Raw genomic sequence first — 18,033 nt, forward strand, 5'->3', positions numbered from 1 at the left:
GTGCTCCCCCCGCTGCCAACGGGAGCCCGAGACACGGCTTCTGTGTGTCATGCGTGTCTGCTGCGGCATCTGCTTTGCGTTGACTTGTTGGCTGAGGCCTGAGAAGACACTGCTGCTGTCATCACCCCCTCCCCCTGTCCCCCAAGAGCCACCTGGGTCCACGGAAGTGACCGCAGGCCCGAGCGTGGCCAGCCTCACCTTGGGGTCTTTGCTGGATCCCCGGCTTCTGGGCTGGGCCCTGGCAGCAGGTCCCTGAGCCTTGCCACGTGGGCCCCACTGCCCTCGCCCGCAGGGACCGTGGGAATTCAGAGCCTGGGCCTCCGCTTCTACACTTGGGGGGGAGGTTGGCATCAGGGCTCATCCGGGCACACGTGTGTGAGCGTCAGATGAGGGCCGTCTCCTGGTCGGCGGCACTGTGTGTTTGATTGATTGGTTGGTTGGTTGGTTGATTTCAGAGAGGAAGGAAGAGGGAGAGGGAGAGGGAAACATCCATGATGAGAGAATCATGGATGGGCTGCCTCCTGCACGCCCCACACTGGGAATCGAGCCTGCAACCTGGGCCTGTGCCCTGACCGGGAATCGAACCCTGACCTCCAGGTTCCTAGGTTGGCGCTTAGCCCCAGAGCCACGCCCGCCGGCCCTGTGTGTTTTATAAACTCGCCCTGGGCCTTCACTCGCTCTAATGTGTTTGTCGACTCTTAGGTGTGGAAATGCTCCGTTGGACCACCTGCCTCTGAGCAGAATCACCACCATGAGGAAGAGGTTCAGGTCAGTGGGGTTTTTTTGATGGTGTTTCTGGGCTCTGCTGGGAGGTAGCTGAGTGCCCTAAGCTGGGGAGTAGCTGAACGAGGAGCGGAGTAGCTGAGCGTGGGGAGGAGTAGCTGAACTGGGGGAGGAGTAGCTGGACGGGGAGAGGAGTAGCTGAACTGGGGGAGGAGTAGCTGGACGTGGAGAGGGGCTGAGTGTGGGGAGGACCAGGAGCCCCGATGTGACGGATTTCTGGGGCTGAGATGAGGAAGGGAGTTGGGGGGATTTATTTTGGGCTTCCAGACTCTGTGGAAGGAGGGGAAACAGTCAAGATTCAAAACCACCAGGCGAGCCGGGGACCCCGGTGGCTCCGGTACGGGAGGAGCCATCGGCACCCTCGCCCGACCCCCGGGGGCTGGAAGCCATGTCCCTGCCGTTCTCCCCGCAGGAACGGGCTGGGGCCTGTGAAGGAAGGGGAAGCCCAGTACGCCGTGGTCCACTGCACCGGCTATATCAAGGCCTGGCCCCCGGCAGGTGAGCAGAGCCTGCTGGGGAGAAGTTGAGCGTGCAGAGGAGTAGCTGCAGGTGGGGAGGAGCAGCTGCCTCTGGCCCTCGGATGGTGAAAACGGGTGAGAGGAGGGGATGGCGAGGACGGGGAGCGCTTGGAACTCTCACGTATTGCTGGCGGGAAGGTAAAATGGTGCAGCTACTTGGAAAAAACTGAGATACTCAGATGTTAAGCATTATGACTGGCCCAGCGACTTCCCTCCTCAATACACGCCTAAGGAAGTTCAAAACATGAAGAAACGTGTATGTGAAGAGAGAGATTGATCAGCTGCCCCCCTGTATGAGCCCCTTCTGGGGAGCAAGTGGGCAACCTTTTGATGCACAGAATGATGCTACAGCCAGGTGAGTGACCCAGCCAGGACTATACACACACGCACACACGCACACACGCACACACACGCACACTGGAGGCCTGGTGCATGAAATTATTGCACGAGTAGGCCTTCCTTCCCTGGCTGTTGGCACTGGCTTCCCTCCAGCACCTGGGACCCAGGCTTCCCTCGTAGCCCCGGCTTCAGCTAGGACAGAGGTTCTCAACCTGTGGGTCGCGACCCCTTTGGCGGTCGAACGACCCTTTCACAGGGGTCGCCTAAGACCATCCTGTATATCAGATATTTCCATGACGATTCATAACAGTAGCAACATGACAGTGATGAAGTAGCAACGCAAATAATTTTATGGTTGGGTCACAACATGAGGAACTGTATTTAAAGGGCCAGAAGGTTGAGAACCACGGATCTAGGAGGTCGTCCGGAAGGACGTCTGGTCTAATTAGCATATTGCACTTTTATTATTATATATACATATATGTACAGGTATATACATATATACATCGATATTTGTATATATGTGTATGTATATTTATATATATTCATTCTAGAGACCTGGTGCACGGATTCGTGCACTGGTGGCGTCCCTCGGCCTGGCCTGCACCCTCTCGCAATCCGGGACCCCTCGGGGGATGTCTGATAGCTGGTTTTGGCCCGATCCCCATAGGCCCAATCCAGACAGAAGGGAGACCAATCCTATTCGTTGAGTGTCTGTCCCCTGGTGGTCAGTGCACGTCATAGCGACCGGTCGTTCGGTCCCTTAGGCTTTTATATATATAGATTCACCGCACCCCCCCAAAATTGGGGTTTTCATTGATTTCAGAGAGGAAGGGAGAGGGAGAGATAGGAACATCAGCGATGAGAGAGAATCATGGATCGGCTGCCTCCTGCACGCCCCCCACTGGGGTTCCAGCCTGCATCCCGGGCACGTGCCCTGACCGGGAATCGAACCCTGACCTCCTGCTTCATAGGTCGACGCTCAACCACTGAGCCACACCGGCCGGGCTGACCACCTGCTTCTTAACGCTTTCCTCATTTGAGTTAATTACGGTCCTTATACCCGGCCAGTTCCTCTTCCTGTTTCTGGCCTCCACGTGCTCGCTCGCCCTCTCACCACTTTACTGGGGCTCCCGGCGCACAATGTCCCACCAGCCACGCCTCGATCGCCCAAAGCTAGCGCGTGGCGTCCTGTGGGTGAGCAGGAGGCGGGCCCGGGCCCGGGCTGCAGGCGGGGGCGGGGCATCCGGAGAGTCTGCAGGGGCGGCTCGGGGCGGGCTCGGCGGGAGTGGCAGGGGGTTCGGCGCCGTGAGTGCCGCGGGGACAGGGCGGCCGGGCGGTGGGACGCATTACGCACGAGGTCTTCGGCGGCCGCCCGCCCTGGAAACTTGGCCTCCGGAGGCCTGGTAGCAGGAGCCGGGGTGTTTGTCTTGGAGAAAGAGAGACGTGATTTCTGTCTGTAAGTATGTGAGGGGGCGTCGCACGGAGGCGGAGGAATGCGTCCTGCTTAGCGCAGTTGCCAGGAGGCACCGTATGGGCGATTTGGACCAAAAAAAAAGGAAAGTGACCAAAAAGCAGACTTTTAACTCCGGAGGGAAAAATGAGCAAAGGATATGAAAAGGGTGTGAAAGTGTACGCACACACACACACACACACCCTCGTATATGCACATATACGTATGCCGGAGGCCCGGTGCACAAATTGGTGCACCAGTGGGGTCCCTTGGCCTGGCCTGGGGGATCGGGCTGAAACCGGCCGGCTCTCCAACATCCCCCCCCGAGGGGTCCCAGATGTGAGAGGGCGCAGGCCAGGCCAAGGGACTCCACCGGTGCACGATCGGGGCCGGGGAGGGACCGCAGGAGGGCTCAGGGCGTGTCCGGCCCGTCTCACTCAGTCCCAATCGGCAGGACCCCAGCAGAAGCTAACCTACCGGTCGGAGCGTCTGCCCCCTGGTGGTCAGTGCACATCATAGTGAGTGGTGAACCGGTCGACTGTCTGCCCCTGGTGGTCAGTGCATGTCATAGCACGTGGTTGAGTGGCCTTAGCATATCATTAGCATATGACGATTTGATTGGTTGACTGGACGACCGGACACTTAGCATATTAGGCTTTTATTATATAGGATGTGTGTGTACGCACACACATGCATGGACACACGTATGTGCACAGGCACACACACACACATGTGTACGCACACCCACATCGCACATATATGTGCTTGCGTGTACGCACATGGTACACGTGTGTGAAATGTGCACGCACTACGCCTTTGGGTAAAATTCCTTCTCCTGTTACTCATAACTACGAATTGAAATAATCGGATACGGTCTCCTCTCACCTACCAAATAGCAAAAAGTGAAAAAGACAAAATACACAGCGTTGTTGAGATTCGGAAAAACGGACACACTTGCGTCCTGCTGGTGGGAAGACACGCCAGCACAGACCTTCCCTACAACAGCTCTATTCGTGTGTATTCAGCGCCTTAAACTGTGCCTTTCTGAACGTACAGAAATTCCGCTGGGAAGGATTTATTCTAAGGAGAACCCTGAATTCATCTAGACTTCAGGGAGAGAGAAGTTAAGGTTAAAAGTAGCCTGGCCCGGCCGGCGTGGCTCCGTGGCTGAGCGTCGGCCTATGAACCAGGAGGTCGCGGTTCGATTCCCGGTCGGGGCACAGGCCTGGGCTGCGGGCTCCATCCCCAGTGTGGGGTGTTGTTTTTCTCTCTCTCTCTCGCTCCTTCTCCCTTTTTCTCTGAAATCAGTAAAAATGTATTTAAAAAATAGCCTGGAACTTCTATCCCATGGAACGCAGGGCAGCTGTGAAGTGGGCTTGCTTCAGGGGGCATGTAGGAATGAGGCGCAAAGTACCGGGAAGTTTTAAAACAGCAGCAGGTTAGGCAGCATAAACACAAGATGCCAATCTTATTTTTATAATATGCTAGAGGCCCGGTGCACGAAATTTGTGCGGGGGTGGGGGCGGGGGTCCCTCAGCCCGACCTGCACCCTCTCCAATCCAGGGCCGCTGGCTCCTAACCGCTCTCCTGCCTGCCTGTCTGATGGCCTCTAACCACTCTGCCTGCCTGCCTGGTGCCCCTAACTGCTCTCCCCTGCCGGCCTGATCCACCTAACCCAGCGATGGCGAACCTTCCGAGCTCGGCGTGTCAGCATTTTGAAAAACCCTAACTTCACTCTGGTGCCGTGTCACATATAGAAAATTTTTGATCTTTGCAACCATCGTAAAACAAAGATTTATATTTTTGATATTTATGTCATATATTTAAATGCCATTTAACAAAAATCAACCAAAAAAATGAGTTCACGTGTCACCTCTGACACTCGTGTCATAGGTTCGCCATCACTGCCCTAACTGCTCTCCCCTGCCGGCCTGATTGCCCCTAACCTCCTCTGCCTCGGCCCTGCCACCGTGGCTTTGTCCGGAAGGACGTCCGGAAGGTTGTCCAGAAGATGTCCGGTCTAATTAGCATATTATTGTTTTATTAGTATAGATTTTTATTGATTTCAGAGAGGATGAGGGAGAGATGGATGGGAATATCAATGATGAGAGAGAATCATGGACCGGCTGCCTCCTGCACGCCCCCCACTGGGGATCGAGCCCACACCCCGGGCATGTGCCCTGACTGGGAATCGAACCCTGACCTCCTGGTTCACAGGTCGATGCTCAACCACCGAGCCCCGCCGGCCGGGCTCCCCACCCCTGATTTAGACCCTCATGCTTCATGCATTCCCTCAGCCCAGTGCTCAGCTCGGCCTGGCGCTTAGCAGGTGTTTCGTGAAGACGGGAGGGGTGGAGGGATGGGAGGGGAGGAGGAAGGAAAGATGGAAGGAACTCTTGCTGAGGCCTCACAAACAGCAGACCTAAGGGATGGACGGGTCGATGGAAGAATTTCTTGCCAGAATTTCCAAAGCCATTTTTTATTTTATTTTCGTGGAAATTTTTTTATTCTTGTTAATCCTCACCCGAGGCTCTTTTTCCATTGAATTTTTTTAGAGAGAGTGGAAGGGAGAGGGAGAGACAGAGAGAGAGAGAGAGAGAGAGAGAGAGAGAGAGAGAGAGACATCGATGTGAGAGAGACACGTCCATCGGTTGCCTCTTGCATGCATCCCAACCAGGCCCGGGGAACCTGCAACCCAGGCAGGTGCCTTGGACCGGAATCGAACCCGGGACCCGTCAGTCCCAGGTCCGACGCTCTAACCACTGAGCCACACCGGCCAGGGCTGGAAGAGTTTTAGGATGGCGGAGACAGCCATCGGGCCGCCGGGCTGAGCGCTGAAACGAGGTCACTGGCGCTCTTACCCCCTTCCCCCCCCCCCCCCCCCCGTGAGGTCATGGGATGCGGAGTTCTGGGCGGCGCCTCGCTTCATGCCTCCGCCATGGCTCGTTAACGGCCACGAGGACTGCTGTCCAGCTCGCTCATGAGCTCAGCATCCTGACGTGTAAACAATGACTTGCTCAGGGAAAAATGAACTTCCCTCAGCACCAGCGTGGCTTAAAATAGCCCCAGGCGACCCTGGGCGTCTCTGAAGATGACCTGAAGGGACAGGAGCCAGCAAGGGCCTCGGAAAAAGATTATTAGGGTCCGGCCGGCGGGGCTCGGGGGTTGGGCATCGACCTAGGAACCAGGAGGTCACGGTTCGGTTCCCATCAGGGCACACGCCCGGGGTGTGGGCTCCATCCCCAGTGTGGGGCGTGCAGGAGGCAGCCAGTCCATGATTCTCTCTCATCATTGATGTTTCTCTCTCTCTCTCCCTCTCCCTTCCTCTCTGAGATCAATAGAAATATATTAAAAAATAAAATCATTTAAAAAAGAAAGAAGTGTCATGGCCACCCGGCCGGCGTGGCTCAGTGGCTGAGCGTCGACCTACGAACCAGGAGGTCACGGTTCGGTTCCCGATCAGGAAGTGATGTTTCTACCTCTTTCCCCCTCTCCCTTCCTCTCTGAAATCAACTTAAAAAATTAAACAGGAACCCTGAAGAGCAGGTTGCGATTGAGCAACTCTCTCCAGGGATTTGTAAGAAAAGAACCAGGATCTTGGAGCCAAACTGTCCGTGGCAGGAACAACAGATCCGAGAAATCGAGACCAGGGTCCCGGGGGCGAGCGGAGCCGGCTGGGAGCAGCAGTCACTTGGAACCGTCTAGACCAGCGGTTCTCAACCTGTGGGTTCTGACCCCCTTGGGGGTCCAACGACCGTTTCACAGGGGTCGCCTAAGACCGTCAGAAAACACATCTATAATTACATATTGTTTCTGTGATCAATCATGATGCTTTAATGATGTTCAATGTGTAACAATGAAAATCCATCCTGCATATCAGATATTTACATGACGATTCATCACAGCAGCAACATGACAGTGATGAAGTAGCAACGAAGATAATTTTATGGTTGGGGGTCCCCACAGCGTGAGGAACTGTGTGAAAGGGTCGCGGCGTTAGGAGGGTTGAGAACCGCTGATCTAGACCAATCCCCTCCCCCTCCTCCTGCACAGAGAGGCCTGGCCTGTGTGGCCCAGTGGATAGAGTGTCGGCCTGCGGACTGAAGGGTCCCGGGTTCGATTCCGGTCAAGGGCATGTACCTGAGTTGCGGGCACATCCCCAGTGGGGGGTGTGCAGGAGGCAGCTGATCGATGTTTCTCTCTCATCGATGTTTCTAACTCTCTATCCCTCTCCCTTCCTCTCTGTGAAAAATCAATAAAATACATTTTTTAAAAAAAACATACACATCGCGGAGAGTTCCGGTATATTTCGGAAGCCCCTCCTGGGACACCGTGGCCTTCCCAGTGAGCCCGACAGCGTTTTGTTTTTATTTTTTAAAAATAGGTTTTGTTGATTTGAGAGAGGGAGAGGAAGGGAGAGAGAAACATCCATGATGAGAGAGAGACACGGATCGGCTGCCTCCCGCACGCCCCACCCTGGGGATCGAGCCGGCAACCCGGGGCACGTGTCCTTGACCGGGAATCGAACCCGGGACTTCGCAGTGCACAAACCGACTGAGCCACGCCGGCCGGGGCAGCCTAACCCATTTTATAGGGCTCGTGACATCGGTTTCATTCTGAGCATGTTGGGGGGGAGTGTGAGTAAAAGAATCCCTCAAGGAAGAAGAAAAAAAAAGGAGCAGAAGACGAGAGCCCCAGGCCAGTGGTCGGCAAACTCATTCGTCAGCAGAGCCCAATATCAACAGTACGACGATTGAAATTCCTTCTGAGAGCCAAGTTTTTTAAACTGAAACTATACAGGCAGGTACATTGTTATTCGCTTAACGAGGGTCCTCCCAAGGCTTAGGAAGAGCCGCACTCAAGGGGCCAGAGAGCCGCACGTGGCTCGCGAGCCACAGTTTGCCGGCCCCGGCCCCAGGCCATTCCTGCCCGTGTCTGACCCTTAATGGGTTCAGCCTCGAAAACATGTGCGGTCCCTTCAACATGCTTCAACATGCTTCAACATGCTTCATCATACTAGGGAGGAAGCCCCCCATGACGGCCCGTGTTGCTGTGCTGTGGGGTGCAGCCGGCCCCCCCCCCGGAGACTGTGACTGTCTGGAGATGTCAGCGGCCTCCGCCAGCGCCTCGCGTGGCACAGGCTGACCTTCAGCTTCTGCCTGGAGCTGGTTTCCGTGACGAGGCCTCTGTTCCAGCAGCTGGCACCCGCCCTGTTTGGTTCATCCGCTAAACATCCGTGGAAAACCTCCGTTTCGCTGGCAGTGGGGCTGACCCAGGAGCGTGTGACACCCCCCCACCCGCCACCTGCACCCCCCAGGAAGCCCCGGCCGCCGAGAGCCAGAGCCCTGGTGGGGTTGGGGCTGCTGGTTCGCCAGGCGGCTCAGCCCCTCCGTGAGCTGATCCCGAGGGGCTTGTCGAACATGGTGTGTTTGTTTTTCCTTCGTTCGGAAGTCGCCAAAGGCTGCTTGTCCGGAAGGAGGCCGCCAGCTCACAGGGCAGTGCCGGGAGCCTGCTGGCTCCAGCCCCGACCCTACGCCCCCAAACCCCGGCCCCGGGCCGTGGAGCGTGTGCACAGCAGGCCTCGTCTCTGCTGGGGACCCACAGGGAGGTCCTAGGGCAGCGGTTCTCAACCTGTGGGTCGCGACCCCTTTGGCGGTCGAACGACCCTTTCACAGGGGTCACCTAAGGCCATCCTGCATATCAGATATTTACATGACGATTCATCACAGGAGCAACATGACAGTGATGAAGTAGCAACGAGAATAATGTTATGGTTGGGGGTCCCCACAGCATGAGGAACTGTATTGAAAGGGCCAGAAGGTTGAGAACCGCTCTCCTAAGGAGACCCCAAAGCCGCGGCCTCAGCTCCTACGGTGGAGGGTGGTGGGTGGAGGGTATTCTGACCCCCTGTTCTCAGGCAGGGCGATGCCATGCTAACGTTCCCCCCCCCCTTTTTTTTATATATATTTTTATTGGTTTCAGAGAGAGGGGGAGAGAGAGAGAAACATCAGTGATGAGCCCTGGCTGGTGTGGCTCAGTGGATAGAGCGTCAGCCTGCGGACTGAAGGGTCCCAGGTTCCATTCCAGGTCAGGGCACAGGCCCGAGTTGTGGGTTCGATCCCCAGTGCGGGGCGTGCAGGAGGCAGCCGATCCATGATTCTCTCTCATGATGGATGTTTCTCTCTCTCTCCCTCTCCCTTCCTCTCTGAAATCAATAAAAATATATTTAAAAATAAAAGAAACATCAGGATGGGAGAGAACCATGGACCGGCTGCCTCCTGCACGCCCCACACAAGGGATGGAGTCCGCCACCCGGGCCTGTGCCCTGACCGGGAATCGAACCCTGACCTCCTGGTTCCTAGGTCGACGCTCAACCCCTGAGCCACGCCGGCCCAGGCTCACTTTTCCTTCCGTAAACACTTGTGAGCACCTGCTGGGGCCCAGGCACGTCCCAGGCTCAAGGAATCTGAGAGCGAGTCTGGCCTGGCGCCCGCCCGCAGGGAGCTCAGCACCCACTGGAGGAGACGGGGAGGCGTGCAGGTCATTGCTGAGCCCTGGGTCGGGCAGAGCGGAGGCACGCACTCAGGGGAGCACGCAGGACGGGGCCTCCGTGAGCTGGGAGGGTCCCGGTTGGCGTCTCTCTCCCACACTCTGGCCGACACCATCCCTGAGAACCTACCCGGCAGAGTAACATCGGAGCTGAAGCATAAACGTACACAAGAGGCAGGAATTTGCAGGTTGAAAAAAATGCTTCCTCGCCCGGCCGGCGTGGCTCAGTGGTTTGACATCGACCTACGAACCAGGAGGTCAGGGTTCGATTCCCGGTCAGGGCACATGCCCGGGTGGCGGGCTTGATCCCAGTGTGGGGTGTGCAGGAGGCCCGGTGGCGGGCTTGATCCCAGTGTGGGGCATGCAGGAGGCAGCCGATCCACAGTTCTCTCTCATCATGGATGTTTCTATCCCTCTCTCTGAAATAAAAACAAAAAACAAAACATCCTATATCATAAAAGGCTAATATGCAAATTGACCTAAACAGCGAAACGACCGGTCGCTATGACGTGCACTGACCACCAGGGGGCAGACACTCAGCACTGGGCTCACGGCTGGCGAGCCTCCCCCGCCTCCACGGCAGCGCTAAGGATGTCTGACTGCCAGCTTAGGGGAGCGGGCCTAAGCCATCAGCCGGACATCCCCCGAGGGCTCCCGGACTGCGAGGGGGCACAGGCCGGGCTGAGGGACCCCCTCCTCCCATGCACGAATTTCGTGCACTGTGCCTCTAGTATTTATATAAAAAAGGAGGCGAATGGGTACTTCACCTTGTGGTCCCTTTAGCGTTTGATGAGTCCATCCGGCGTCTCTTGTGTGGCAGCTGGAGGGCCTTGGGTGAGGGGTTCTCCGTCAGCGCCATGGAGAGTGTGAGTCAAAAGAAGAATCCCTAAAGGAAACAAAAGAAGAAGAAGAGCGCCCAAGACACCCCCAGAGGCCCGTGCTGGGGGGCGGGGGGCTGAGACCAGCTTCCTTTTCCTTTCCTCCCACCATGTGGGTTGTGTGCAGTTTTTCCTGGGAGTTCAGAGGTTCCCCCAGGGAGGTCTAGGCTGGGTCTGTTTTCACACATTTAAAAAAAAATTAATCTCAGAGAAGAAGGGAGAGAGAGAAACATCCATGATGAGAGAGAATCATAGATTGGCTGCCTCCTGCACGCCCCCTACTGGGGATGGAGCCCGAAACCCGGGCATGTGCCCTTGACTGGAATCGAACCCGGGACCCTCAGTCAGCAGGCCGACACTCTATCCACTGAGCCACACCGGCCAGGACCTGTTTGCATGCATTTTACCCGGTGCTGGGCCGGGCCCCTGTGGGCAGGCTCTGGCCTCCCTGTGCAGGGGAGTCGGGGGGCGGGGGAGGATTTGTCTAGATGGTTCCAAGTGACTGCTGCTCCCAGCCGGCTCCGCTCGCCCCCGGGAGCCGGGTCTTGATTTCTCGGATCTGTTGTTCCTGCCACGGACAGTTTGGCTCCAATATCCTGGTTCTTTTCTTACAAATCCCTGGAGAGTTGCTCAATCCCAACCTGCTCTTCACGGTTCCTGTTATTTAATTTTTAATTTTTATTTTTAGCAATCACACTATTTTTAAAGTTGATTTCAGAGAGGAAGGGAGATGGAGAAAGAGGCAGAAACATCAGTTCCTGACCGGGAACCGAACCGTGACCTCCTGGTTCGTAGGTCGACGCTCAGCCACGGAGCCACGCCGGCCGGGTGGCAATGACACTTCTTTCTTTTTTAAATGATTTTATTTTTTTATATATTTCTATTGATGTCAGAGAGAAAAGGAGAGGGATAGAGAGATAGAAACATCCATGATGAGAGAGAATCACGGACCGGCTGCCTCCTGCACGCCCCCTACTGGGGATCGAGCCTGCAACCCGGGCATGTGCCCTTGATCGGGAGTCGAACCCGGGACCCTTCAGTCCACAGGCCGACGCTCTATCCACTGAGCCGCACTGGCCAGGGCAAGATGTTTGCTTTTTAAAAGAGAATGCTGACGCCCAGCCGGCGTGGCTCAGTGGTTGAGTGGTCGACCTATGAACCAGGAGGTCACAGTTTGATTCCCAGGGGGGACTCGATCCCCAGGGTGGGGCGTGCAGGAGGCAGCTGGTCCACAATTCTCTCTCATCACGGATGTTTCTCTCTCTCTCTCCCTATCCTTTCTCCTCTGATTCAAATTGTTCCTGAAAATGATGGTGGGGTGCAGTAGGGTCTTGCTCAGTCTTTGAAAGGATTTATATTTAATCTATTTTTATTGGTTTCAGAGAGGAATGGAGCGGGAGAGACAGAGATAGAAACATCCATGATGAGAGAGAACCATGGATCGGCTGCCTCCTGCACGCCCCCCACTGGGGATCGAGCCCACAACCCGGGCCTGTGCCCTTGACTGGGACTCGAACCCTGACCTCCTGGTTCACAGGTCGACGCTCACCACTGAGCCACGGTTCCCTCCTCTTTATTATTGTTTAAACTGTGCTTCCCAAACGCATTTGGCCAAAGAAACTTTTTTTTTTCCCTAAAATAATTGCTATCCCCAGAGAGGACGCGGGGCGGGGGCTGGGGACCAGTGGCCTGAATTCCTCGTAGCGGAGGCGGAGTTTTTCCCCATTTGGCGGAATCAGGGGAAAATGTGTCTTCATTCGCACGTGAGGATGTGAGTCCTGGGTTAGACTCCCCCCGGGCGACCCTGTCTGAGGATCGGAGAAGCCCTTCTTTCTTCTCCTTCTTTTTTTTGATCCTCACCCGAGGATAGTTTTCCATTGATTTTTTAAAAAATATATATTTTATTTGTTTCTTACAGGGTGGAAGAGAGAGGGATAGAGAGTTAGAAACATCGATGAGAGAAACACATCGATCAGCTGCCTCCTGCACATCTCCCCACTGGGGATGTGCCCGCAACCCAGGTACATGCCCTTGGCCGGAATCGAACCCGGGACCCTTCAGTCCGCAGGCCGGTGCTCTATCCACTGAGCCACACCGGTTCATTGATTTTTAGGGCGAGTGGAAGGGAGAGGGAGAGACAGAGAGAAACATCGATGTGAGAGAGACACACCTATTGGTTGCCTCCTGCACGCGCCCCGACCGGCGCCGGGGAACCTGCAACCCCGGTCCGTGCCCTTGACCGGAATCGAACCCGGGACCCTTCAGTCCGCAGGCCGACGCTCTATCCACTGAGCCACACCGGCCAGGGCCTGAGAAGCGTTTCTGGCTGGAGCTGAATTCCCTCCCGAATAGCAGTTTCTAGTTCCACTTGGTGTGTGTGTGTGTGTGTGTGTGTCTTACTCAGGTTTATTCAGGCCACAAGCAAAGGTGGTTTAGAAGGATCCACTGAGCTTGGGAAACCCACCGGGGAATCGTCGAAATCTCGCTCCAATGGCCAAAACCGCTCAGATAAGCCCCGTCCCTGCCAGGAAGCGGCCCCTCCCGGCCCGGCCCTCGGGGCCCTGGCGTCCGGCCCTGGCCGCGTGCCCCTCCCCGGCCCTAACACTAACCAGATGGCATCCTGACAGTCCCTCCCCCGCCCGCCGTGAGCTCCCCGGGAGGTGGGGGGAGGAGGAGGAGGAGGTGGCCCGGGTCCCTGGTCCCCAGCAGAAAGTCAGGCGCTGAGTAGGTGCTCAGAAACCCGGTCACATCACACGTGGCCGATCTCCCGGCCGCGCTCTGACCGGGGGCGTCTGGGCGCGTTTACGCGTAAAGGAATCGCTCGCATTCCATCTTCCTTAACCTCCTCTGCGTCGGCGCCCACACGTGCAGGCCACAGGTACCTCGAAGTTATCGAAAGACGTCGGGCAGCCCGGCCGGCGTGGCTCAGGGGCTGAGCATCGACCTGTGAACCAGGAGGTCACGGTTTGATTCCCGGTCAGGGCACAGGCCCGGGTTGTGGGCTCGGTCCCCAGCGGGGGGGCGTGCAGGAGGCAGCCAATCCGTGATTCTCTCTCATCATGGATGTCCATCCCCCTCCTCCTTCCAACTCTGAAATCAATAAAAATATATTTAAAAAAAATAAAGAGCCCTGACCGGTTTGGCTCAGTGGTTAGAGCGCCGGCCTGCGGACTGAAGGGTCCCGGGTTCGATTCCGGTCAAGGGCATGGACCTTGGTTGTGGGCACATCCCCAGTGGGAGGTGTGCAGGAGGCAGCTGATCGATGTTTCTCTCTCATCGATGTTTCTCTCTGTCCCTCTCCCTTCCTCTCTGAAAGAAATCAATAAAATACATAAAAAATAAATACAGACGCCAGGCAGAGAGCGGGGCGGGTGGGGGGCTGGTTGCCCGGCTCACACACCGACCCCGAAGGACCAGCCCTGGACCCGCGTTCTGATGGCCGGAGTGAAATCACGGGGCACCTTCACCCCCTTTCCGTCCGCCCGGGCGCCCGTGTGCCTGACGCCCGCCTCTCTCGTTCCAGGAATGACCATCCCCGAGGAGGACGCCGAGGTGGGACAGGGCAGCAAGTACTGCCTGGTGGCCATCGGCCGGCTGCAGGTGAGAGGCGCTGCTCGCTCGGCCCGGCCCGCCCGCTCCAGGGCCGGGCATGGCGCAGAGGGGGGGCCCCGTGGGTCTGGTGACCGCGCCCGGGCTCCCGTGGGCTCAGGACGGGGCCCGGGGCCCGGGTCTCGCTCCGGGAGGAGGGGAGGCTGGGCCGGGAGCAGAGGGAGCTGGGAGCGGGGCCTGCAGACACTCGTCACTCCCAGGGTCGGGTCACTCCGTCCCCCACACGTGCGTCCTCCCTGTGTGTCATCGTGGGCGCTCCCTCTGGGTCTGGTCCAGTGGTTCTCAACGTTCCTGATGCCGCGACCGTCTCATACAGCTCCTCATGCTGTGGGGACCCCCAACCATAACATTATTCTCGTGGCTACTTCATCACTGTCATGTCGCTACTGTGATGAATCGTCATGTAAATATCTGATATGCAGGATGGATTGTCATTGTTACAAATTGAACATAATTAAAGGATCGTGATGAATCACAAAACAATATGTAATTATAGATGTGTTTTCCGACGGTCTTAGGCGACCCCTGTGAAAGGGTCGTTCTATCCCCCAAAGGGGTCGCGACCCACAGGCTGAGAACCGCTGGTCTAGAAACACGGATGTCCCCCTCAGTGGCTGGGCCGGCGTCCTGATCGCTGCCACCTTCTCTGTTGTGTGTTGTTCCTCCTCCCCCGGGGATGTTTCTCATTGATTCTTAGGGAGACGGGGAGGGAGGGGGAGAGGCAGAGAGAAACATCGATGGGAGAGACACACACCGATGGGTCGCCTCCTGCACGCGCCCCGACCAGGGCCCGGGCCGGGGAGGAGCCTGCAGCCGAGGTACCCCGTGCCCTTGACCGGCATCGAACCCGGGACCCTTCGGTCCGCAGGCCGGCGCTCTATCCACTGAGCCACACTGGCCAGGGCTGAGCGCTGTCACCTTCGATGGTGGTGTCTGTTCAGCCTCGTCCGTCCGCCGCCTGCACGGTTCTTGGCTCAGAGCCGAGTCTTCTGTCCACGGTCGTGGTCAGTGTCCCTGCCCTGCCCCAAGGCCGCTCGCCGATGGGGTCCCGGCCGGTCATGAGTTCGTTCAGATTGTCAGACACTTCCCACTGGACCCCTTTTAACCTGTCGCACGCCCTACGAGTCTGTATACACAAGCTTCGGACCTTCCCCACATGTCTATAAAAAAATGTGGCTCAGTGGGTAGAGGGGTCCCGGGACTGAAGGGTCCCGGGTTCGAATCCCGGTCAAGGGCACATGCCCGGGTTGTGGGCTTGATCCCCACTAGGGGGCGTGCAGGAGGCAGCCAGTCCATGATTCTCATAGTTGATGTTTCTCTCTCTCCCTTCCTCTCTGAAATAAATAAAAATATATTTTTTTAAAAAAATTTTTTCCATGCCGGAAACGGTTTGGCTCAGTGGATAGAGCGTCGGCCTGTGGACTGAAAAGTCCCAGGTTCGATTCTGGTCAAGGGCATGTACCTGGGTTGCGGGCACATCCCCAGTAGGGGGCGTGCAGAAGGCAGCTGATCGATGTTTCTAACTCTCTATCTCTCTCCCTTCCTCTCTGTAAAAAATCAATAAAATATATTTTTAAAAAAATTTTTCCTGAAGTGGCAGCCCTGACCAACTTTAAAATCACTGTTTGTGAGAATTTTCCACTGAAAATATTCAAGAACGCCCGAATTGAGAGAGAGAGAGAAACATCCATGATGAGAGAATCGTGGATCGGCTGCCCCCTGCACGCCCTGCACTGGGGATGGAGCCCGCAACCCGGGCCTGTGCCATGACTGGGAATCAGACCGTGACCTCCTGGTTCATAGGTCAACCACTGAGCCCCGCTGGCCGGGCCCATTTTGATATTGATAACATCACTAGAGGCCTGATGCATGAAAATTCATGCAAGAGTAGGCCTTCCTTCCCCCGGTTGCTGGCACCGGCTTTCCTCCGGCACCCGGGACCCAGGCTTCCCTCCGGCACCCGGGACCCAGGCTTCCCTCCGGCCGCCGGCAGGCACCCAGGATCCCTGGGCGGCTTCACCTGGGCCCCAGCTTTATCAGGAAGGACGTCCGGAATGACATCCAGAAGACATCCGGTCTAATTAGCATATTTCCCTTTTATCAGTGTAGATCCTTGGGCCATACAAGAGTATCAGCGTAAAGATCAGCCTGCTCTATTTGCTCAAACTTTTTTTAAAAATATGTTTTATTGATTTTTTACAGAGAGGAAGGGAGAGAGATAGAGAGTTAGAAACATCGATGAGAGAGAAACATCGATCAGCTGCCTTCTGCACACCCCCTACTGGGGATGTGCCCGCAACCCAGGTACATGCCCTTGACGGGAATCGAACCCGGGACCCTTCAGTCCGCAGGCTGATGCTCTATCCACTGAACCACACCGGTTTTGGCTTTGCTCAAACTTTTAATTAACTCACCCCTGATGCCTTGGCAGGGCCACAGCCTATGATTTAGTGGACTTATACGGTCCTCGGGCCAGACCTTCCCCACCCCTGGCCTCAGGCGTGATCCGGGCTTTGGAATATCCTAGACCCGTGGTCGGCAAACTGCGGCTCGCGAGCCACATGCGGCTCTTTGGCCCCTTGAGTGTGGCTCTTCCTAAGCCTTAGGAGGACTCTACTTAAGTTAATAACTATATAGTTTAAGTTAAAAAAATGTGGCTCTCAAAAGAAATTTCAATCGTCATGCTGTTGATATTTGGCTCTGTTGACTAATGAGTTTGCCGACCAGTGGCTTAGACCAAGCGTGTCCCACTCAGAGGCTGACACGGGCCAGATGAACACGGTTTGCGTGGACGTGGCCGCAAAAGAACAAAAGCTTCCGTTTTCATAGAAACGCAGGCTTGTTTCGATGGAGACGCTGAATGCAAAGGGCTGAGATAAATGTGTCATCGTTCACATAAAATAATAGAACATTTTAATAAAAATCATTATTTTTTCTTGGACATGAACTCACCAGACCCTGAGTAACTGCACAAATGAATAAGCGTCACGCAGATAAACCCATTTCTCTCGTTCTCCGGAAGCGAGGTATTTCCTGTTGCGCACACCAAGCAGGTCAGTCCCAGACCAAGGACGTGGCCATCGGCTGCTGGAACCTTCGCTGCCGGTATCAGTGGGGAGAGACGGTGCGCCTGTGTGTGAGGCGCGTAAGGGACGTGAACGCAACACGATGACAGTCACCAGTCATTAGCGAACCTTGTAGCTCGTTAGTAATAACTAGAGGCCTGGTGCACAGATTCGTGCACGAGTGGGGTCCCTCGGCCTGGCCGGTGATTGGGGCCTATGGGGCCGGCCGGCCAGGGGGAGGGACCGCAGGAGGTTGGCTCTGGGAGCGCACTGACCACCAAGGGGCAAATTCTCCTGTGTTGAGCATCTGCCCCCTGGTGGTCAGTGCACATCATAGTGACCGGTTGCCTGGTTGTTACATTGTTCTATCGCTTAAGCTTTTATATATAGACTAGAAGCCCGGTGCACGAAATTTGTGCACAGGAGGGGTGTTCCTCAGCCCGGCCTGCACCCTCTCCAATCTGGGACCCCTCGGGGGGATGTCCGACTGCCGGTTTAGGCTCGATCCCACATGGATTGGGCCTAAACCGGCAGTCGGACATCCCTCTCGCAATCCGGAACCGCTGGCTCCTAACCGCTCACCTGCCTGCCTGCCTGATCACCCCTAACTACTCTACCTGCTGGCCTGCTCGCCCCCAGCTGCCCTCCCCTCCTGGCCTGCTCACCCCCAGCTGCCCTCCCCTCCTGGCCTGATCGCCCCCAACTGCCCCCCCTTCCTGGCCTGATTGCCCCTGACCAACTCTTCCTCAGTCCTGCCACCATGGCTTTGTCCAGAAGGACATCCGGACGGTCTTCTGGTCTAATTAGCATATTACCCTTTTATTAGTATAGATCATGAA

The 18,033-nt window shown here is 56.2% G+C and overlaps 1 protein-coding gene across 1 annotated transcript in view; it reads left to right on the top strand.

The window, feature by feature from the left end:
- ARNT2 (aryl hydrocarbon receptor nuclear translocator 2) overlaps positions 1–18,033 on the top strand; it is an 84,465-nt gene that overhangs the window by 49,189 nt on the left and 17,243 nt on the right. Inside the window, 3 exon segments of the mRNA XM_070400450.1 lie at positions 703–768; positions 1,196–1,281; positions 14,044–14,120. Coding sequence (XP_070256551.1) covers positions 703–768; positions 1,196–1,281; positions 14,044–14,120 — 229 coding nt within the window.

This window comes from Myotis yumanensis, unplaced genomic scaffold, assembly GCF_028538775.1.
Source record: "Myotis yumanensis isolate MYYU_CA2020_CCGP unplaced genomic scaffold, mMyoYum1.0.hap1 SCAF_20, whole genome shotgun sequence".
Taxonomy (NCBI): domain Eukaryota; kingdom Metazoa; phylum Chordata; class Mammalia; order Chiroptera; family Vespertilionidae; genus Myotis; species Myotis yumanensis.